This window comes from Melozone crissalis, unplaced genomic scaffold (assembly GCF_028551555.1).
Source record: "Melozone crissalis strain CALT ecotype California unplaced genomic scaffold, PUWL_Pcris_2 ptg000033l_1, whole genome shotgun sequence".
Classification (NCBI taxonomy): domain Eukaryota; kingdom Metazoa; phylum Chordata; class Aves; order Passeriformes; family Passerellidae; genus Melozone; species Melozone crissalis.
The window spans coordinates 18,594,869-18,617,486 of NW_026535811.1; the positions used below are offsets into that span (position 1 = coordinate 18,594,869).

The window sequence follows — 22,618 nt, forward strand, 5'->3', positions numbered from 1 at the left end:
TGCAAACATTTCAGCATTTTCATATTGCAGTATAGCTGGAACTTGAACCTAAGTAATCTCCTTTCACTTTCCCAGCTGAATTTAGTGCAAATAGTGAAACTGTACAAAGATGAAAAGCAATTAAGGCTATTATCTTAGTAACATAAGTAGTTCCATCAAACACAAAGGAGCTAATTTCCTGCTTGAATGTCTTGGCTATTTAACACGCTCTCAGTGTTACAGCTTAACATGGAATATTTTAAATACATGTTTTGAGTGTGTACAGTGGTTTTGACTGCACTCAATGGCACAGTGCTGCTATGTCCCCTGACCTCACTGGTGGGGAGCTCTGAGGGAGGAGATTAAAGTACAAAAGCTTTTTGGAACTGCAAGGAGGAACCACCTAAATTGCAAGGCATGGGGAAAGTTGTAGTACCCCTGCAAAAAATGGCTTAAAACCTCTGAAACCCTACAAAGCTGCTAAAATGTCTGCCTTTTCACCCAAAGTATATTTAAATAAGTGCCTCTGAGTGCCAGTTTGGGACAACAGGATGCATTTTTTTTCTAATTACACAGCTCCTGTCACAGTATTTAGCTTTCTTTGAAAGAAGAAGGGAAAAAACCCAAATAAGTTGCTTGCTGAGGAAGTGTTAATTGTACACTACAGTTGCACATGCTACTAAGAAGCCTTCATGGACATAAGTAAACACTTTAAAGTGTTGGTAGTATCTGTCAGTGCAAGAAAAAAGATAACAACCTCAGGATTTTATTGTTAATATTTACAGTCCTACAAAGAAAGAATCCATTAAAGAGGGTGCCTAAAGCACAAAGAGGAGTTCCTGATATTTTCCTGTATATTCAGATTCTCTACTACTAATCAATTTGTCTCTGGCCCTCAAGAATACCTATGGTCAAGATATGTGTAAAAATAGCAGGAAATACTGTTTTCCTCCTTATCTTTCCTATCCTTATCTGCCAAGTGGCAGAGTGAACAGCAGAAGAAATATGAATATTTTCTCTTCATAGCGTATTTATTTTGATTTTCTTCTGTTTCCTTCAGACAGCCTACTCAGCCTATGTCTGTAGGAGACAACCATGGTTCCTTGTGAATTATTTCTCACCACACACTTTCATAAAGGGGCCTGATTTTCAGCACACAGAATGGAATATCTTTAACATTAACTTTGAGCAACTTGGGCAGCAGATGTTCCATAAATGCTATAGGCTTTATTTCTGTTCTTATGGAAATGCAGGAACATTCTTCTGACTGTGACATGCCTGCCATAAGACAGGAGGTTCCCAGGGAAAAGTGGAAAAGTGTAGCTTGGATCCTCTCCCTGCTTAAGTGCTCAAAGCAAAGGCTGTCAGGTAGATACTCAGGAGAGAAGTATTTCTGGAGGAAAAGACAAAAATCTCAGAATTCTACTTGTTCTCATATTGATCTTTTCCAGACCTGACAATTTCCAAATAATCTCCAGAGCAAACTAGACATTATGGCAAGATACCTCCACAGTGTACTGAGTTGACTTGTCTTGCAAAATAGAAAATTAACTTTTGCACAATTAAAGACACATAAAAAGGTGAAGTTAAAGATGTGACTTTCTACAAAACCTCCTCTTGCTGATATTGCCATCTAGGTGAATTTTAAGTCTCTTTTTAAAAATCAAACAAGATTACAATCTCAAGAGCTAGCAACAATTTTTCCTTCTATCCTGAAGAGCAGTGTTGGAAACGTCTTTATAAAAGCTAAGTTAGAAACGATGTTCTAACAGGGCAGATAAAATTCCCTGCAACTTCACAGGAGTTTTGGGTGCATGTTGGCCAAGTTTATACTATTGCTTCTTTTTTCATTGTTGTAAATATTGCACTGAAGTTCCTTTTAAAATCCAGGAATCCAGGCAAAGTCTTCCTTCACATGCAGAATCACACATCCCTTCCGTCCATGGAAGAACATATGCTTTCAGTCTGGACTAGAGCATCCACAATAGAGCCTCTACACTGCCTGCTCTCACACGAATGGCGCCGGGACAGAAGAGCGCTCGGCTTTTTCCTGGGCGCTGACAAAATGAACCACACGATGGCGGTGTGGACTTGCCAAAGACGAATACGCACCTCGCCTAAGTGAAGTACCTGAAGTGCAGATCCAGGTTGAAATCGCCGCTACGCTCAAATCAACAGTCAGGACAAAAGGAGTTCGCTGCTCTCCCGAGTACAAGCTCTTATTTGCCCCACACTCAAGCGGCAACACGAACTCCTTTATGCTAATACGTTTTTTCACTGTCGCAGAGATCGGCTACAAACTTGAAACCATCTGGCAAAAGCAACGCTCACAAAAGTGTCAGCTCCCAATGCTGGTGCTGCCTTACAGCTTCAGCTGCACTCAGAGAACTCCTCCTCACACTGCTCAATTTGGCACGTGGTTTCCACTCCTTCAGAAATGTTGGCCTTATTTTGGACAAGGTCCGGTGCTCAGGATTGGTATGCAGCTGCTAAGAGTGCCCCGGGCAGATGATGCCCAGTAACAGTGTTCTATCACCTTTGTAAGGGCTCATTTCCTGGATGCTGTTTATTCCGGAGGAGGGAATGCCATTTCTTTTGAGATGGGCTTATAGTTCCTCTCTTTGGCAAAGAAACCAATTTTGGATCTGCAGATTGGGTAATCTTGATGAAATTTAATGGCTTTTCCTAATAAGCAGCGCTGTCAGGGAGAGCTGTTGAACTGTTCTGGGAAAGCAAAAGCCAAGCTGTTGATGAGCTTTCTGTCCTGGTACCTTTAGTGTGAGAGCAGTTCCATGTGGATCCTGGCTCTGTGAGACTGAAGGGTTATGATGGTTCATAGAGCTGAGAAGAAAGTGCAGATAGTAGGGTCTGTACTGGTAGTTCTTTGGGTGCAAGGGAAGTTGTTAGCAGCAAGAGCTTTCTCAGCTGGCACATCTGTGAGCTGTGTTTTTGCTGGATGGTTTCAAGTTTGTAGCCGGACTCTGCCAAAGATTTATTAGCACGGAGGAGTTCATGTTGCTGTTTGAGTGTGGTACAAATCAATAGTTTGTACTTGGAAAGGGAAGGTCAGCGAGATCTTTTTGTCCTGACACAGTGGACTGGAGAGCAGTGACGTTTTCAGCTTTGCACTGCACTTGGAGTGGTTTAGAGCAAGGCCAGAAGCGTTTCCTTCTTTTGCAAGCCCACATCGCCATCGCATGGTCAGTTTTATGAGCGCTGAGAGTGCCAAGGGAAAAGCCTCCCCTTGCCGTCTGCAAACAGGCCAAACACACAGGTGACTCGCACTTTCTTTCTCAGCTATGCACAGCATCACATCCAAAAGTGTCCAGGTGGGGGCCGGGCTCTGCTCCCAAGGAGCAAAGGTACGGGACAAGAGGAAACGGCCTCAAGCTACGCCAGGAGAGGCTCGAGTTGGACACCACGAAGCATCCCTGCACTTTAAGAAGAACTTTTTCTTGGACGTTGGAATAGGCTGCCAGGCTGGCGATGGAGTTATTGTTACACCCTGAGGTGTTGAAGGAAACAGCACAGGCACCGCTCAGTGCCACAGCCCGCCTAACTCGGCGACCTCCACAACCTCTCCGTGACTTCAATCACCTCGGCGCCCCCTGAGGGCCCCGCGGCCCCGCCCTGCGCAGCCGCGCTGCCCTCGCAGCCTCGCGCACGCGCCGCCCCGCCCCAGGAAGACACAAGATGGCGGCGGCGACGCGCGGGCTGCGGCTGCCAAGGGCAGGTGAGTGTCAGCCCCTCCGGGCCCCTCATGGGCCCGCTCTGCCCAGCGCCCTCAGCCAGCTCGGCCCGCCCGTGCGGCTCTGCCCGGCCTGGGACACGCTCTGCCTCTGCCTCTGGCTCTGCGTGAGGGGAGCTCGCACTGCAGCGGCTGGAAAGGAGCTGCCGATAATTTTTCCGGGAGCGCGGAAATGATCGTGTTTGTGCCTCCCTTCTCCTTAGGTAGCTGGGGATTGGAGCGCAGAGGGCTCGGGATGTAGCTGCGGGTGTCGCGCTGGGGCTGTCACTGCCCTAGAGCTAAAAGCTTGGATTCCTTTTGCGGTTTCTTAGGTGACTGTGACCTTTAGGCCATGATCTATGGTAAAGTTCAGCTACCAATATTATATTTAAAGCGTGTATTTGAGTCTTTGATTCTGTTTAAACTGGTTCTGCACACAGTCTTAGATTAAGTAACATGGGAGATGGCAAACGGGTTTTGTTGGTAAAGGGCAGGGAGGAATTTAATATCCTTTTAATGGGAGCAGTGTGTTCGTTATTTACCTAGGTGGCTGTCAGACTGCTTTCCAGGACAGAATGAGAGATGTGTCTTTTTCCAGTTTGTGGGTTTGGGAGAGAATGGGGATAGACAAACTTTTGGGTAGAGAAAAAGGTTCACTGCAGATATTTGAGCTTTAATTCATAGAATGACAGAATTATTTGGATTGGAAGGGACTCTTAGGATCATCTAGTTCCAACCCCCTGCCATGGGCAGGGACACCTTCCACTATCCTAGGTTGCTCAGAGCCCCATCCAGCCTGGCCTGGAACACTGCCAGGGATGGGGCAGCCACAGCTGCTCCAGAAAATGCATTTTAAAGCAATTATTGGGCATATAATCATAGCTGGTGATAATTTAGGGTAGCCAGACCTTATAGACTTACGGAACAAGGAAAATTGCTCATCACTAAACACTTTATAGCGTAAGATAAACACAGCAGGGGAATTCACAAAAGGGGGAGAATACAAGACAGTAATTAGATATTATTTGTTGGTGTAGTAATGACATTATGAAGAGCCTACCAGCAATAATTTTTGCAGAAGTAACAGCAAGGAAGCTACTGAGTTGTTGGAAGCTGTAAAGTATTGCTGATTTTTAACTTTCAGTGGCGCTCAAACTGTCTTTCAGGACAAAATTGGAGATGCAATATCTTTTTCCATTTTGTGTGGTATGGAGAGAACAGGGATAGACAGACTTTTGGGTAGCAAAAGACCTCCTTCAGGTGCTGAAATCTGGTTGGACTTCCTGGTTTGAGCTCTGCCAGCTGAGGTGACAGAATATCATTTATGCCTCTACACCTCCTATCCTTTTGATCTTCTGAGCATTGTGGCTGCAGTGTCAGTGCCCCTGTGTAACTGGTAATTCCTAACCACATTGGGACAAAACCTTCTTCAGTGTGCACATGTCAGGTTGCTCCCAACCCCATCCAGCCTGGCCTTGGACACTTCCAGGGATGGGGCAGCCACAGCTTCTCTGGGCAACCTGTGCCAGCACCTCAGCACCCTCACAGGGAAGAATTTCTTCCTGATATCCTATCCTATGCCTCCTCTCTGTCAGTGTGAGGCCATTCCCTCTTGTCCTGTCACCACATGTTCTTGCATATCAGTATCCTGATGATGTCCTGCCTCTGTGGCTCCCAAGTTTTCCTAGCTCCTTGAGGAAAGGAGCAGCTTTGAGGTAGTATGCCATGTATCATGGATCTGGCTCTTTGCATCTCTCCCTCTCTCCTTGCTTCAGAGCTGTCATACAGGATTGCTTCCTCTGCTATATTTTATATTTCTACTGAGTATTCTTTACTTGTTTCACCTTAAACTCACAGTGAGCTTTACTTGCTCTTTAAGAACTGATAACCTTTGTTTGCTCCTTCCCTGTCTCAGTTTGGTCCTTAACTTTACCAGCAACTTCCCAGGCCTGCTCCCCTCTGACCTCTCCAGATATCTCTGAAACAGCAGTCCATAAAAAGCCTTGGCATGGGATATTAGAGAAAAAGATCTGTGATGAGAAAACCAATATAAGCTGTGAGTTAGCAGTGCTGAGTTCCAATTAATGCCCTCAAATCTCTCCTGTTGCGTGTTGCAGGCCATGGAATTTCTGTCCTGACTGCAGCACCGTCGGCATTGCAGCAGCACCGGCAGGTCCATCACGCCGTGATCCCTCATGGGAGGAGTGGCAGATCCTCTGTCAGTGGCATTGTGGCCACTGTCTTTGGAGCCACAGGTTTCCTGGGACGATACGTTGTCAACCGCTTAGGTAATGCTCACCAGGAGTGCTGATTAAAGAAACTATCCAAAAAAATGTTTAACTAAACCAATTGATCTCTAGGTTGCAGGGTGATGGAGAAGTTTCTGGCATTGTGGATCTTAAAAGTGTTTTGCAGTCTGCCTAAGTTCCAGTATGTGACAAGTAATAAAAAGTGTTCTAATCAAGAAAATTTTTGAGCTTTGGAAGATTAAGGTCATTAAAAGAAGTCCTACCCCTCTGTAGAATGCAAATCTGAGGAAATCTACAGCATATATTTGCTTCTTCTGGTTTTAGCCTTATTAGGACATTTTACTAAAGGTTTGCAGGAGTTTGATTGGAATTCTTTGAAACTGCCCTTTTGAATTTAAACTTTGGAAAATAACCCATGCTGCTTTTTTCACCTCCTTTTCATGCAGCTTACAAAATGTAAATATCCTTGTAAATGTTCAATTTTTAGGTATTGTGCTCTGGTTATTGGACGCACCATTTTTGTTTTGTTTGTTAATGAGCTTTGGCATTTTGCCTTACAGGCCTAAATATTAAGGAAAAAAATCCTATTTAAGTATTTGAATTATGTAGGTTCAAGAAGAACCTTAGTTCTGTTCTACTTTTAGCTTTGCAGATATGCATTCAAGATACCTATGTCTAATTGTGGTGCTTTAATGCCAGTGAGAAAAGGGATTTTTGTTCATTCAGAAATTCATCTGCTTAAAGGGATGTATTTGTTTGAAACTTTGGGGTTTTTGTGGCCCTCTAGGTCGCATTGGCTCTCAAGTCATCATCCCCTATCGCTGTGATCAGTATGACCTGATGTATCTGCGGCCCATGGGTGACCTGGGGCAGCTTCTCTTCATGGTGAGTCTGGCTTGAGATCAGTCACAAGGCCCTGGCTGTGCAAGGCAGCCAGGTAACCCTTCTCAAAGACACAGCTCCAGCTGTTTTTTAGCCTCTAAATGGAAATGGTGTGAAAGAGCTTGCTTTGGTGATGCCTATTTACAAGTTATCTCATCTTTTCCCCATTTGATGCTCTGCTTGCAGGAGTGGGACTGTAGGGACAAAGAGTCCATCCGAAGAGCCGTGGAACACAGCAACGTGGTCATTAATCTTATTGGAAAGGAATGGGAAACAAAGTAATTTTCTTTTTCTTTCTTTTCTTATATGTGATAGATTTGTACCAGTTATTGTAGCCATGTTCTACAGCATGTGTGTGCAGTGATGTTGCCATTGTTCTTGGCTTCTGGGAAAAGGCAACCCCAAGATTTTGCATATAAAATTTCTTTAAAAGGTTAACTCCAGTCCTGGTTGTGATCTGCTTTGGAAAAGTGCATTCTTTCCACAATTTTCCAGTGTACAGCTTTTGTTCTGTCAGAAAAATCTAATGTGCTATTTTCACATACCTAATGAATATTCCCTGAGTGTCTTCCTATAGATGACAGAGCCTCACCAATTTTTTATATTTATATTTACATTGACAATTTTATATGTAACTCATATTTACGTAATATTTGCATTTACATTATCACAGAAGTAAGATTTCATCCTATCACTTGGACATAGTGATGAGTTGTCTACTAGAAAAAGCTGTGATCAAGCAGGAATAGCTGATGGAGAGTTGGTTATTAAGTTAATGATTAAGATTATGACTAAAAACTTCATTCATTGGTAGAATTTTGGCACAAACAATATTAGCTACAGAAGCATTCTTTGATAATAGTTTCTAAGAATAGTTTCTTTTTGAAATCCATTTAAAAATTCCCATATTTTAGGTTAAAAACACCTGTAACAGCCACCTTCAGAGTGTGTGTGTGTTCATGCAGTTATGTCCATTTTATTTAAAGCCTTGTGCAGAACTGCCAGACAAAAATTTAATAGGGAGATTTGCCTTTGTGTGGTGCATAATTTTTGCTCTGGTAGTAGACAGAAACAAACATAGATATCACTTTCATCTTTGGTCACCTAATGCTTTTGTTGCCCTTTTTTTTATGAACAGCCCTTTGATGTTCAAAATTTCTGGTCTTGTGTAAAAGGTGTGATTTATAGAAAAGACAGTTTATTTTATTGTTAAAAGGAAGTATGAGGACAATAACAAAAAGTTTCATTCTGTTTAAAAATCCCCAAACTTTGTTCTCTGTGCAGTTTCAATAGATAGAAATGGACAAGTCTTGGTCCATGTTTAAAACTTTTGGACATTACAGAACTTAACCACTGTGTGGCACAAATGTTTTAATCACATGTTTTGTGCATGTGGGTATCAGTGGTGGTGCTGAAAGCCTGAGATTGAGTTCTCTGGTTTGTTAAACACGAGGTCAGAGTAACTGTTGTAATCATCCCAGAGCCTGTGAAAAGCTTGTCCAGAAAGAAAAGTAAAATTAGATGGAGAGATCAGACAAAAAAAGCAAAGCCTACCATGAAATATTTTCTTCCTTGCTTTGTACTTGTGTCCAGGCTCCTCTGTGTGTACTATGTTGTTTGAAACTCCATGGTTACGAAAGGGATGTTGTTCTTGTGTGTTTCTAAATCTATTTTGGTGAGCAGAAAAGCAGTGATGGTTCCCAGGATCAGATTAGTTATTGAAAGCTCAAAAATAACTTCGTATTTTTACGCCTTTCTTTGGCCTCCAGTGGGATCTGAAGAGCTGTGGGAGGATATAAGGACACAGAGGGAGGTGTTTGGATAAGATGTTTGTTACCCAAAGCAAATGGTCAAGATGAGGAGCGCCTACAAGGACAATACAACAACATGAGAAGCCAATTATCTTTCTTGCAATTTTGGAATTGTTGGCAGTTCTGCATGGAGACAGAGCTTCTGTATTGATCTTGATGAGATACCAAACTGGTTGACAGTATAACCCTCTAATTTAGGCCCCTTGAATATCATACAGTAAGGGGAGGATTTCTTGCTTCTTCTGGAAGTCCCTTTCAGCTCTGAAATGGTTCTAAATGCTCTGAAAAATTGTTTTTCCATTTGCATGAGCACCTCTGTGTTCTCTGGTTTGTTTTTTTCTTCTTCTCCCCTGCCAAGTATGTACCCTGATTTGTGCTGCTCAGAGATTTCAAGCTTCTTTGTAGTGTATATTAGGTGTGTCAAATCAAGGCAAATTTTGGACAGGATTTGTGAAAACATAGCCTTACTCGGAGTTCAAGATGCAGGAGAGCTTCTTTTAATAAAAATAACCTGTTTTCACTTTTCCTGGGAGTTTTCTCTTTGTCACAGACAAGTGGACAAGAGGATTTTTCATACTGATTTAATCTTACCAGGTGAAAGGGCAGAGAAGCTAAAATTGAAGATTACAGTTGCAATTTCACTTTCCTCTAATTTTTATTATATGAAGAGTCTATCATGAAGGGAAATTTTGTTTCTAAGACTGTCACTGTACGTTTCTGATAATACATTCAAGTAATGTGTAATAGTTGCTTTTTGGCTGAGTGGCAGCCATTGTTGATTGCTCTTAAAGTAACGTTTGGGTCTTGCCTTGCTTTAGAAACTTCAGATTTGAAGATGAATTTGTAAATATTCCTCAAAGTATCGCACAGATAAGTAAGGAAGCTGGTGTGGAAAAATTCATTCATATCTCTCACCTGAATGCTAGCATGAAGAGTCCCTCCAAATACCTCAGGAACAAAGTAAGTCTGTAGTCCACTTAAATGTATTTCCTGAGAATGTCCTTTGTATTTGGTTTGGGTTTGGTTTTGATTTTTTTCCCCCCAGCTGGGGCTGTTTGAAGGACATCAATGTATGAATTTACTACATGCTGTTTTCTGCAGCTGAGAAATATTTAGGCTTTCTGTGAGACCTTTATCTCAGTGCAGCATCTTGAGGATCAAATGGCTTGGATATAAATAATTTTTGTGCTACTGATGGCATCATTTCTTTCAGTTCTGCAGTCAAAGATGCCTTCTGTTATGAAAGGCATAAAGGCATCCACTTCTGCTTGGTTCAGCATGGATGTAATGAATGTGTTTGTTTTAATTGATAGGCTGTTGGAGAGAAGACTGTGAGGGAACAATTTCCAGACGCTGTAATTCTGAAGCCCTCTGAGATGTTTGGTAGAGAGGACCGATTTCTCAATCATTATGCAAGTAGGTACTCTTGGAATAATAAACCCGTGTATGATATGTGTAACTGCCTGTAGAGAAAAGAGAAAATAGGATTTGCTTCTGAAAAGCGGGTGTATTCAGTGTGTTCTTATCAGCAATGTGTGGGATGTACAGCAACATACTAAATTCTCACCTCTTGACAGAATTCTTTCTCAATCTAGTTAGATGTTGCTCTTTGTTTTTATTTTTGTAATGATTTTATTTTGGGATGGGCAGGTATGTACTGACCCACTCTACGGAAACAGCAAATGCAGCCCTGTCATTACTGTTAATACGAAAACTAAATGTGTCTTGAGAAAAATGCTGCTGTAATTGGCTGGGAGTTCTTCCCAATCCTAGTTTTTTAAAAAGAGAAGTCAATTTTCAGAAGAGATCCACACTCAGTGTGGTGTGAAATGTCCTGGTTTTTCTGGTACTGAAAGGATTCCCAGATTTTCTCTTTTTTTCCATCAGACATGCGTTGGTTTGGTGGTGTCCCTCTTGTTTCTCTGGGCAAAAAAACAGTGAAGCAACCAGTCTATGTAAGTTTTCCATGAAATCCCAAATCCTTGGTGGATAGATGTGTCGGTCTGTAAACCACCTCTGAAAGAAGAGTGTGTGCATATATTCCTGTTTTCTCTTGGTAACTTGTCAGAATTTGTTCCTTGCAGGTGGTTGATGTAGCAAAGGCAATTATTAATGCAATTAAGAATCCTGATGCAAAAGGAAAAACATATGCCTTGGCTGGGTAAGTCACTTTTTCTGATTCTAATTAACTGTAGTACATCTTTTTAATGTCATTTTTTGGCATGCTGCACAGTACATTTTATTTCTCCATCCATGCACACAGTTTGAGCTGCAATAAATTCCACCTCCTTTTTGGGAGGAAAAATGGCTCAAGCTCTTACTGTGAGTACTTTGAAAATCCTAATCTGGGCCCCACTGCATTTCATGTGATGTATGTGCACACAAAGAAGTAGGCAGCTTGGGAAACATGCTAGACAATATGGATTTGGGGAAAATTCTGGTAAAGCTCTGTGGAAACCACCTGGAATTAGAATGGCTTAGAGGCAGTGGATATACAGTTGGAGACTGGATTTACAGGTTGCACAGAGAAGCTGTGGCTGCCCCATCCCTGGAAGTGTTCAAGGCCAGGTTAGATGGGGCTCTGAGCAGCCTGGGATAGTGGAAGGTGGGGATAGGATGAGATGATTTTAAGGTCCCTTTCAATCCAAAACATTTTATGGCTATCTGATCTCTTGGAACTTTTCTGGAGAACATGTCAGTTGAAGGCTCAGTTTTCATGCTTGCAATCTTAGACCTTGGCATCTGCGAGATCCTGTGTTTATCAAACTGCTCAGCAGTGTGCTCTTGTGGTGTCGTGGAGCTTTTCAGAATGTTTTGGAATGGCAGCAAATTGCCTGGAAGGCAAGGGAGATACCTGACAGCTCAGTCTGAGCACATCTAGACAGCCTAAAATGCCAAGGCAGGATCTGAACAAGAAAGGAATGGGAATTCCCAGTAGTTTGTGTTACTCTTAGGCAAGTGGATGGAAGACTGACTGCTTCATTCTCTTCATCTTAAGAGGGGGAATGCATTTTTTGGACAGTTCATCTTGCTTTTAAATAGAACAAAATACTCTTAGTCAAGTAAAGGCAAGTGAATCAATTTCCCTGCAGCCATTTCCTACCAAAGATGGAATGTCTTGTTAATAAAGCATCCTTAATTCTCCATGCGATTTCTGGCTTCCAAGTGGGCTTGAACAAACTCCTCTCACAGTGATGGAAGTCTTGGAGTTCAGAATTGGAGTCAGCATGGAAGGAGGCACATTCAGGTGTGCTTTCATAGCACACAGAAACACTTCATCCAGTGTGGTTGTGGTGGGTTAGCCTTGGCCAGCAGCCAAATGCCCACTCTTCCTTTCTGCTGAATCCTTTCCATGCTTTTCCCCAGCTCCAGGATGGGCCTTTCCAAAAGCTGCAGTCCTCCAGGATAAACCTCCTCCCTGTGAGCCACAGGGGAATCTCTGCAGGCAAATTATTTGGATTGAAGAAACAGACTTTTTGTAGCCTTGGGGGTGGAGGGTTTAAAATTGTTTTTCTCTCTGGTGCTAGTATTGCAATGTAGCTGACTGAGGTGTGATGTTTGCTGCGTTCCCTTCCAGCCCTCACCGGTACCTGCTGTACGACATGGTCGAGTACATTTACGCTGTTGCCCATCACCCCTTCATTCCCTACCCGCTGCCACGGCCTCTCTACCAGTAAGTGGGACCCTAATTCAATAAGCTCTTGGCAGCACAGAAGCATAAATACCTGTTGCATGGGTTACTTACTTACTCTGCCCAGTTGTTATTAATGTGGTGGGGCTGCAGAAGTTGCCTTTCCTGAGGTACTTGTTAGCCAGTTTTGAGCCTTCAGCTCGGGGACAGGCCTGCATTTGATGAGCTGGTATGTGAAATGCATGCTTGTAGTGAACTTAACATAGCTGTTCATTCCAGAGTCATTTCTCCCTGACATCTAGGGACAGGGTGAGAGGACATAGCCTCAAGCTGCACCAGGGGATGCTCAGGTTGGACATCAGGAAGAATTTCTTCACAAGAAAGGGTGGTTGAACATTGGAATGGCTTCCCAGGGAGATGTTGAAGAAACAACTGGACATGGCACTCAGTGATCTGGTCTGGTTGATAAGGTGGTGAACTTGATCATCCTGGAGGTCTTCTCCTACCTAAGTCATTCTGTGATTGAATGGCTTTGCTGAGCCAAGAAGTAGCAAAAGGTCCTAATTCAATAAAATCAGTAGCAAACCAAATGATTTTCAACAATACCACAGGGAAAATCTGTGTATATGTTGCTGACTGCAGGCCCTGACAGATTTTTTTGCAAAATCTTAAGGATCTGCTACTGAACCTGGGCCTGGTCCTTAGGGAATAATCACATCTTTTTGAAGAGCTACCCCAAACAATAAATGCCATTTCAACAGTTGCCCTCAGCACAATGGGGCTGTGTTATTATTTGGCGTACTGGTTCTCCTTGTTTTTAGTACAATGCAAATTAACAAGCTTAATCAGTCACCAGAGTTAGAACCCTCATAGCAGTATGACTCAGCATTGGATCCATGGAAGCGCTGATGGATAACACTGAGAACATCCTAAACTATTGTGGCTGTTCCTCTATTGGCTGTAAGAGGCACCAGGCACATGGCTCTGGTGACACAGCAGCTTGTTAGAAAGGTGATATGTGGGTGCTTCTTAGTTTCATTCACATTTGCTGCAGTCCATGTTATTCTTTTTTATTTATGGGCTAAACTAAGTGATAGTTCATATTTTTGAGAAAAGAATGCACCTGAAAGGCAGATGAACTTGGTTGTGTTTATGTGCACTAATTCAGTAACACCCTAATCTGCCAGGTGAGCACTGGAGCAAGTCCTACCTATTCAGTGAGAGATTCTGCTGTTGGTCCCGAGACACTGAGCAAGAACTGTAGCATTATTTTCTTTTCCCTGTCAGATTTCCTTTCTTTCAAGGGAAACTTCATTTCTGAAAACTGTGGATACCCCAATCCTCACTCTTTTTGTAGATTGCTCCAGATTCCCCCAGCTTGTTTGTGTTGCTGATAACTCATTTAATTGTCAGCAAGTGTGTTTTCTCCTAGAGGCATTGAGTCCAACGTCATGACTAATTGGATTGCTGCCTACACTGGCAGGGAACAGAGTTTGAATGAAAGGCAGGGGCAAGACTCAGCCCTCTGCTGTGTGGGGAATTGGATGGGAGATTTACTTTCCCTACCCACTAATGCTCATTTTAACTTCTAGAGATCTGTTTCTCCATTCCATCCAAAGTAAAACAATACAAGATCCAATAACTCAGGAACAGTTAATTACCAGAAACACAACTAAGAACTTAGTGACTGGCACATCTAGTGCTATAATGAACTCAGAGCTTGCAAGAACAGCTTCAGAACAAGCTCTTGCTCACCATCTATTAAGTCTGAAATAATTTTTACTGGATTTTTATGTATCTGGATAAATGACTGCACTTTTGCAATATTTCTTCTGTTCACAGTTTAGTTGCAAGATTCTTTGAGATGAATCCGTTTGAACCATGGTTGACACGGGACAAGGTGGATCGGGTAAGTGTGGGACCAGCCAAAAATCCCTCTTGGGAAATGTTTCGTTGTGCATTTTTAACTCACACTTGAGTTTTGCTTTCCCCAAAACCACATGGAATTGAAAAAAGTGGAGGTTGGATGAGCAAAGTGGTGGGGGGGCAATGCTCCCCACTCTTATTCAGTTTAGGTACCTCTAGATGCACTAAAATCACTTCCATCATCCAGGGAATGGTGTTTTTAACAACTGAAGTTGAACTGAAAACCTGCACACATTCCAAAATCTCGCTTAACATTCAAGTATGTTTTCTGGGAGAACGCTGCCACTTCATGTTTATTCCTGACTTCTCAGAATGTTTCACTGGGGATGGAGAAATAAGTTGCAAAAAACCAACTGCAAGCAAAGAAAAAGTAGGAATTGGCAAGTATTAATGTCAAAATTTGGCATATGTGTAGGCTAGTAAAGATAGTCATGTATATTCCCTAAACTTTCTGCTTTCTGAATTATAGTGACTCTTCCACCTGTTTTGCAGCATTGGAATTTCAATATATTTTGTTATAACACAATATCAATTGCCTACTTCACCTGATTGTCCCCCAGGATATAATTGTAACATCTCCAAAAACCTTTCTTCCACTGCCTTTGTAGTTTCTTCCATTACATTTCATAAAATAAGCCTGCACCAAATCACTAAAACTGCTGCAAGTCAGCTGTAGTGTAGGTAGTGTAAGAGGGAGTTTCTCAGTGTCATTTCTGGGTCTGATTGTTCCTCTTTCCAAGCTTTTCTTCCTTAAATAATCTGTTCAGTATTAGATGTGTTTGATTCAAATTCCAGGAACACCAGCATAAGAGAAATCTCTGTTTTCTCTGGGTTGCATGTATGGTAATAGAATTAACTATGGTAATAGAATTAACTATGGTAATAGAATCAACTATTTGTACAGAGCCATGTTCTAAACCACAAACAGAGCAAAACCATCTACCAAAGGTGATAATTCAACACAACATTTTCTTAACAAATCAAAATATCCATAACTGGAGTTCAGCTATAGCCTTGGAGTTCCGCTTAGTTTTGCCATTGCAATGCAGTAACCTCCCTGATAAGGTATGGAGAATAAAGGAAGGCACTTCCTGCATGGTATTTATTCCTGAATTAAAGCCTGAAGGACTTCTTGCTGGATGCAGAATACCTGTTGGAAGTCTTGGTACTCAAGACCTTGTGTAATTATGCCACAGTTCTGTTTAAATCTTTCTTCTTCCTCTACTTCTTTTGGCAGGAGAATAATTGCATTGGGTGTAAAGCTGTTCATTTCAAGTAAATTATCTTTTTTTTTTTCTTACCCTCCCCATTCTTGTTGAAGTTTCACACAACAGACATGACATTTCCTGACCTTCCTGGTTTTGAAGAGCTGGGAATCGAACCAACCCCTCTGGAACAAAAGGCCATCGAAGTCCTGCGCCGTCACCGCAGGTTCCGCTGGTTGGATGCTGAGCTGGAGGAAGCAAAGCCAAAAACACAGCCCATGTAACAGCTGGCAAGGGGGATACTTAAAGCTTCTTAAACTGCCTTTGGATGACCCAACTTCTTTGGAGAACTGTGTACATACTGAGTAAAATGTATTAATCATGTAAACTGTATTTCACCAGTGTTGTCTTTTCAGTTAAGGGGGGACTGTCACTGCAATGTGGATTTTCTCTCTGCCACAGAAGCAAATAATACAGTTCCTTAGCTGGTGAGCATTGTAATGTTTTGAACTGTTGGGACTAGAGGGAATATGCTGTAACACTTGTCCCTTTTTCCCTTGGCTCTCAAAGAAAATATATCACTGAGCTTTAGGTGCTCAAATAGTTTCAAGAGTGTTGCAGTTTGGGACTAAGTCATCCAGAACATGCCCTTTCCAGTAGGAATTGCTGGGAATACTGCCTATTCAGACTACGAGATCTCACACAAAGCCCTGGTTTTAAGTTTTTGACTCTTCTGAGCTTGGTTTTCTGCGCTGAACATGGCTCTTAAAGAAAGTGTCAGCTTCCTTTCAGGGAGTTGCAGAGAGCCACAAAGTCACTGAGCCTCCTTTTCTCCAGGTTAAACACCCCCAGCTCCCTCAGCTGATTGCTGTAGCCAGAGAACAGGATCTCTCACTCTTTCCGTATTGCCAAAGTACAGTGAAACTCCTGGACAAAGTGTTTCTCAGATTTCAAGAGCTTCCACATCAAAACTGCTGCTGCTAATGTTTACTCTGAGAAAGAGGTGGGCTTTTGTGAGTTTTTTGATCCTGCTTTTGAAGGAAGTATTAAATTTGGCTCTCTCATGGATTGTTTATTTTTCTTTTGATAACATAAGTTCAAAAGCTAGGGCAAACTGGAAGTGAAGTGCATATTAGTAATTTGAGCATAAACTTACTATTTTTGACTGCCAGCTTTTCTCTATCAGACCCTAACTCCGTAGTCTTATTAGCACTCATTTGCTAAGTGTGGCCCCGATCTTGATTTATTGCACGTTGCTCACATCCTGCTGTGAAAGCACTCGTGTTCCTGAGCTGCTTCAGAAGAGTATAGAGAGATGCAATTATCACATAGCCCTGCACAGCTAACGAGCAGTTTCCATTTTCAGATAGCACAGTGCCTGCAGGAAAAGCTGGCAAAGGCAGTGTTGGAATGTGAGGTGCCAGTTCTGGAAATGTTTACCGTGGCGCAGTGATTTATTTTTCCCGCCCCCCTCATTCAAAGCACAGCTTTTCCAGTTGCACCACTGAGCTCTCCTACAGGATCTTAATTCAGGCAGCCATTAGAGAGTGGGAAAGGGGTGAATATCCATGAGAAATTTACTTGAAGCAGCTGTTCCACATCGAGATTATGGGTAAAGTGGAGCATCACACCACAATACTTTGCCTTACACAGCACTTCCCCTTCCCACCTTGTAGAAACTACGCTGTGATTTCTCCTAAGTTAGCTTTCTGTAGCAATTCCTTTATTTTGTAATACAGCTCCGAGTACAGAATGACTGTAATCCCTAGAATTGCTAAGGTTGGAAAAGACCTCCAAAATTGTTGAGTCCAATCTTGGGTTACCACCTTGACAATTAGACCAAGAGCACTGAGTGCCATACCCTGTGGTTTCTTGAACACCTTCAGGGATGGGATTCCACAGTGTACCTGGGCAGCCCCTTCCAATGCCTGAGCAGCTTTTCCATGAAGAAATTCCTGCTGATGTCCAACCTGAACCTCCTTTGGCACAGCTTGAGACTGTTTCCTATTATCCTGTCTCTTCCTATTGGGAGCAGAGCCTGACCCTCACCTGGCTGCACCCTCCTGCCAGGGAGTTGTTGAGAGCCAGAGGGTCCTCTGAGCCTTTTTTTCTCCAGGCTGAGAAATGCTTAAGGGTTTCTCCGGTTGCTTAGAGGGCAGATTTTAATGACTGAGAGGAGCATTCATGCTGGCAGTAATTATTCTGTAGTTACCTCTCCCTCCGTGCTGTTACTTCTTCTTTTCCCTCTGCCCTAAGAAATGTGCGTGGATACTATTCCATGAGATGAGATCAGACGACTGATATATTTAAAGCAATCCAAATTTTGAGTAATTAATGAGAATATTATTGCAGCTTCTTTGAGGTAGGGGAGCAGAAGATGAAGGGCACTGACAAAAAGGCAAAGAGGAAGCCAGTGGCAGAACTGGGAACAGTTATTGTGTGCTGCTATAGGGCTGCTTTCTGGGAACTTTCTCCCTAAACACCATTCCTTCTTGGAAAAACTTAACATCAGTTGGGCATGTTGCAAACTACAGAATGGAAATTGCCTTTCTCATCGTCACTAGGGAATGTTAGGGATTTTGTTATCGAGATTCTGGTTTGAAGCAGCACATGGAATCCCCAGCTGGAAAAACATCTCTAGCAACACAGACCTTGCTTGCACTGAGTCGCCAGTAGTCGGAGCTGCTGCTTAGCAAATCCTGATCCCTGTTTTCCATTCACCTCTTACGGAACCTCTTTTCCCAACATTCCTCCTCTGGGCTGATACAACTGATTAAAAAGCTATTAAGTACTTCCCTCCAAAGTTTACATATCCAAAGGGGAGTGGTCAACAGCTCACTGTCCTGATGGACATCGGGGACAAGTGGTGTCCCTCAGGAGTTCATGCTGGGACCTGTGTTATTTAATACCTTTTTTATGATGTAGCCAAAGGGATCGAGTGCACCCTCAGGAAGTTTACAGATGACACTAAAGCAGAGTTGTCACACCTGAAGGACAGGACACCCTCCAGAGGGACCTGGCACAGGTTGTCCAGAGAAGCTGTGGCTGCCCCATCCCTGGAAGTGTTCCAGACCAGGCTCTGAGCAATCTGGGTTAGTGGGATGTGTCCCTGCCCATGGCAGGGGGTTGGAACAAGATGATCTTTACCCTTCCAACCCCAACCATTCTGTGATTCTGTGATTTTGGCAACTGAAGTGCATTGTTCCTTGCTCTAAAACCATTGAGTTTGTTTGTCTCAAGATTATCCCTGAACCTTACTATTGCAAACCTTCTCTTCATGGAGGAGATGCCTCTCAGCTTCTGATCCCTGGGCAAAGCAGTCTGTACCAAGAAACAGAATCTCGGTTCTGCTGGAGGAGCACCTCAGGTGCTGTAAGGGATTTGTCCAACTGCCTGCACCAGAGGAGCCTTTCAAGGGTGCTCGGGTGTGGCTGGAGGAAAGAATAGGGGCAAAGGTGACAACAAACTGCTTAAAGCAGCCCTAGGTGGGGATGAGAGAGGTAGGTGCGTGGTAAGGAGTCCGTTTGGCTCTTTCAGTGGTGGTTAAGGGAGCTCTGGTGAGCTGCTCCTTCCCTTCAGGCAGCAGTTCCTGTGGTAAGTCACTCTTTTGCCTTTTTGTTATCTGAAATATTTGTTGTGGGCTTTACACATTCAAGAATGGATGGCTTTGCAAGCTGTAGATTCAGTGAGCAGCTGAAGAATTCTCTCCTGGAGACATCTTGTTTCTCCTGGGTTTTTGTCTTGTGCTTGGCCTCTCAGGGCTATAATGGTATCAGCGCCTCATTTTGTCCCTGTTAAGGTGTTTGTGTTGTCTCTCTGCCATGGAATTAACTGTGTGTAAGGCCTAAATTTATGTTTTAGTATTTCTACGTGTGGGTAAAGTGGAGGTTTTGTTCTCTTGTTTGTGAATTTGTCTCGTCTTTGGCCAACAGGACTTTCTGAGGTAAGGGTAGAGAATAGAAGCACATATGCATTCTGTAGGTACTATTTCCTTAGGAAGTTCACCTCTAGCTAACATTGCTGTTAATTAAAATAAAGTTGATGCTGCCACTGCATTTTTTGAGCCTCTGAAGTCTGAGGGCAGCCTGGGCAAAGCACAGGTTGTATCCCAAGCATGTGTCAGAGCAGTAATTTACTAAGACAATTGAGTGAAAATGAAAACAAAAGCTGTTCGCCTGTTTCTAGTTTTGTCAGCATTTTTCTTACCTTTTCCTCCCACATACACCACATGCTTTATACCCTTAATTTGGGCTTGGGTTGGGAAGAAAGAGCCACTCATTTTTCCATGCTTGTTGTTCCCAGACCACCTTATTCCTTTCTTCTGCTACATTTAGAGTATTCCCAGCCTGAACTTCAGTGCATTTATGAACCTATAACAAAAGAAGAATAAACTTTCACATCTTTGTGTCTTCTTGAAACAAGAAAAATCTAGTTATACAGCTGTCATGGGTTGACACTGGCGCAATGCCAGTGCCCCCATGAAAATATATTCTCCCTGGTGTCTACTGTGAGATGTGATCAAAAATAGAGCAAAGCAGGCTCCAACTTAGGAATAAAGAAGAAAAACTTTATTAACCTACAACTAGATGTAAAAAGAAACACACAGAACTCAGAATGAAAGCCTTCTAAAATTCCTCCTCCCCCCACCAAATTTGCACTACATCACAGTAAGACAAAACCTTGGATTCTCAATTCAGTTACACCCCTCAGATCATCAACTCTCAGTCCATCACAAGCCTTTGGATAGTCAATTCTCAGTTCATCAAGGAGAGAGGAGTCCCTCTTGTGCCATAGGCTTCCCCTGGAAACACAGTTGAGACCTCTTGTGTTTCCATGTCACACCTGGCACTGCCCAGAGATCATTTGCCATCGTGACATCTTCCTTCCATGCCCAGTGCTCTCACCACTGCGCATGGACCAGAGCTGCTTCTAGGATTCCCCTTTCAAGGATGCTTTGCCCAGTTCCAAAAAAAGCACAGTCTCTCACTTTTGGGACACCAGTCCCCCCCAAATTCACCCCCTGGGGCCGAGGGGTCTCGAGAACAGAGATCTTCTCCTTCCCTAAAGACGGAGGGCACCAGCACCCTCCTCACCCATTGCCTCTGTTCACGCACTCCTTCACATCACATCACTGCACTCTCTTGGCTCCAAGCCATTGCCTCCCCCTAAATGCAGTCTCTGTGTCACAGGAAAAATGGTTCTGTCCATGGCTATACAAGAAAAGTCCAGCCAAAGGCCACTCCATCATCCCTCCCACCTAAGATTCTTCTCAACTTCTCTCGTGGCCCATTTCCTCTTATCTCATCTTTATCTCTCTTCTCATTCAACTCCAGGAGGATCCTCATTTGTAAGGTTTCCATCATCCAAGAAAAGGGTTAAAAATCGCAGGCTCTGCCTGTCCAGAACTCCCATGCTGCCCTGCTGGGCACCTTCTCACCGCACCCCCCCTTCTCCTCCTTGGCCGGGCCGTGCTATCAAATTTCAAGGTGGCACAGGCTGGCGCTCTCTCTCTCTCTCTCTCTCTCTCTCTCTCTCTCTCTCTCTCTCTCTCTCTCTCTCTGTCTCTGTCTCTGTCTCTGTCTCTGTCTGTCTTTCTCTCTCTCTCTGGTGTGGCTGCCCGATGTCTCTCGGTGCTCCTTCACCCTTCCATCCTGCCGGGGCCTTCACCTCCCCTCTCTGCCCCAGGCCTGGCCTACCTCACCCGCCCGTGGCTTCCCCTCCCCGCCCAGCCCGCAGCCGGCAGGGCAGCTCTGACCTCTTTCACCAAGGGAACCCAAGAGAGCTTCCCCTGGGAGTGCTCTGCTTTTAACCCCCTGTGTTCTCAAAGGTGTATCCATGTCCTCAGTGGCCACACCAGGTGCCAGTATTCAAATCTGAGCACCTATTGGTTTGACCACAGCATCCCAAAAAACTCACTTCCTTTTCAAAGCAGGACAACAGCATAAATTAAAGAACAATCCCCTTCCCTAGTAATTAACTTTTACTCTAAATATTTGAAATTTTTCATGCTAGTCTTCAAAAACTGGCTTCAGTCTATTTGAAATTCCTAATCTGATTTGCTCAGGCCACTGACTTCATTTTAGAACCACAGACTCATCATCCCTGGGCAGCCTATCCCACTGCTTGATAACCTTTTCTGTGAATAATTCTTGCTGAAAAGGAGAACATTCAGAAATGCAGAGGAAATGCTTCCCTCCTTGGCTGTGTGCTCAAGCTTGCTTGGCTTTACTGTGTGTGCAGCAGGAACCCACCTTGGGAGGAAGAATTTGAAAAGGAAGAAAAGGTTCTATTCAGTAGTGTCCAGTGGAAGGGAAAGAAGAGCTGGTCTGGAGACAGGAGCTATTTAAGGGCCTATTAACTGCCAGTTTCTTTAAGGGGAAACTAAATCAGAGAACAGACAGAATCATTTAATCTGTTGCTGAGGGATTTGATTAGTTCTGATCAAACTTTGTGTGGTGAAAATGTGATAATCAATAATAACATTTTTTTTTTAAAAACCACTCTGCTTTCATTCACATCTTTTTTGCTTGACTTCTCTAAAATCAAGAGATAAATTTAGATTTACCTTTTCATTTTCCTCCCTCTTTGTGAAACTGCAGCCCTGTTGAAACATCAGCTGTGCTTTTATGAATGGGGTATAGAGCCCTGTTTGCATAAAAGTGTCCTCCAGTCAGGATCAGTGGGCAATGTTGAACCAAATTGTTATTTGAATTTAATCTGTATTTTGTTAAAAGAAAGAGAAGAAAAATGGTAGTTTTCAGAAAGTTAGACGAATTACTATTGTTTTCACCTGTTTGTCTCTGTTCCTGTCCATATCACAGCACAAGTTTTCCATTCCTATACAAAGTAGAGGTGGGTCTCTTCATTCTCTGGGTCATTTTTTTTTAAATTTGGTTGATGTTCCTGCACTTTGCTGATGCTATTTAACCTGCTGTTTATCTCTCTTCCTGTACCCATTTTCCAGTGCAGTGCATTTTGCATTAATTTTCTGGTACAAAACCTGAGGGATTTTTTAAATATTCAGCAGACTGGGAGCCTTTTTCCCTTGTGCTGAGATCCAGGTGAGGTGAGGACAGGACATCCACCAGCTTGGCAATTAATTACCAGCACTGAGAGGGCTAAAGGGCAGAGCTGCTCACGGTCAGCCACCAAAAAGCCCTCAGAAAACTGTGGAAGACCAAAGACTACCAATCACAGGGAGGATCCAT

At 43.2% G+C, this 22,618-nt stretch overlaps 1 protein-coding gene across 1 annotated transcript; it reads left to right on the forward strand.

Moving 5' to 3' along the window:
• Window positions 1–3,632: 3,632 nt before the first annotated feature.
• NDUFA9 (NADH:ubiquinone oxidoreductase subunit A9) lies at window positions 3,633–15,803 on the forward strand. Its single transcript, XM_054282015.1, has 11 exons — window positions 3,633–3,712; window positions 5,824–5,994; window positions 6,743–6,840; window positions 7,024–7,115; window positions 9,467–9,608; window positions 9,962–10,064; window positions 10,536–10,603; window positions 10,733–10,809; window positions 12,226–12,321; window positions 14,122–14,188; window positions 15,527–15,803. The coding sequence occupies exons 1-11, from the start codon at window positions 3,673–3,675 to the stop codon at window positions 15,692–15,694; spliced, it is 1,122 nt and encodes a 373-aa protein (XP_054137990.1). The 5' UTR covers window positions 3,633–3,672; the 3' UTR covers window positions 15,695–15,803.
• The last annotated feature ends 6,815 nt before the right edge of the window (window positions 15,804–22,618 follow it).

What these genes read in the sequence shown, in the direction of transcription:
- NDUFA9 (XM_054282015.1), top strand. Translation starts at nt 3,673, where the DNA reads ATGGCGGCGGCGACGCGCGGGCTGCGGCTGCCAAGGGCAG. An exon ending in ATACGTTGTCAACCGCTTAG is followed by an intron (nt 5,995 to 6,742) that starts GTAATGCTCACC and finishes GTGGCCCTCTAG; the next exon opens with GTCGCATTGGCTCTCAAGTC. An exon ending in AAAACATATGCCTTGGCTGG is followed by an intron (nt 10,810 to 12,225) that starts GTAAGTCACTTT and finishes GTTCCCTTCCAG; the next exon opens with CCCTCACCGGTACCTGCTGT.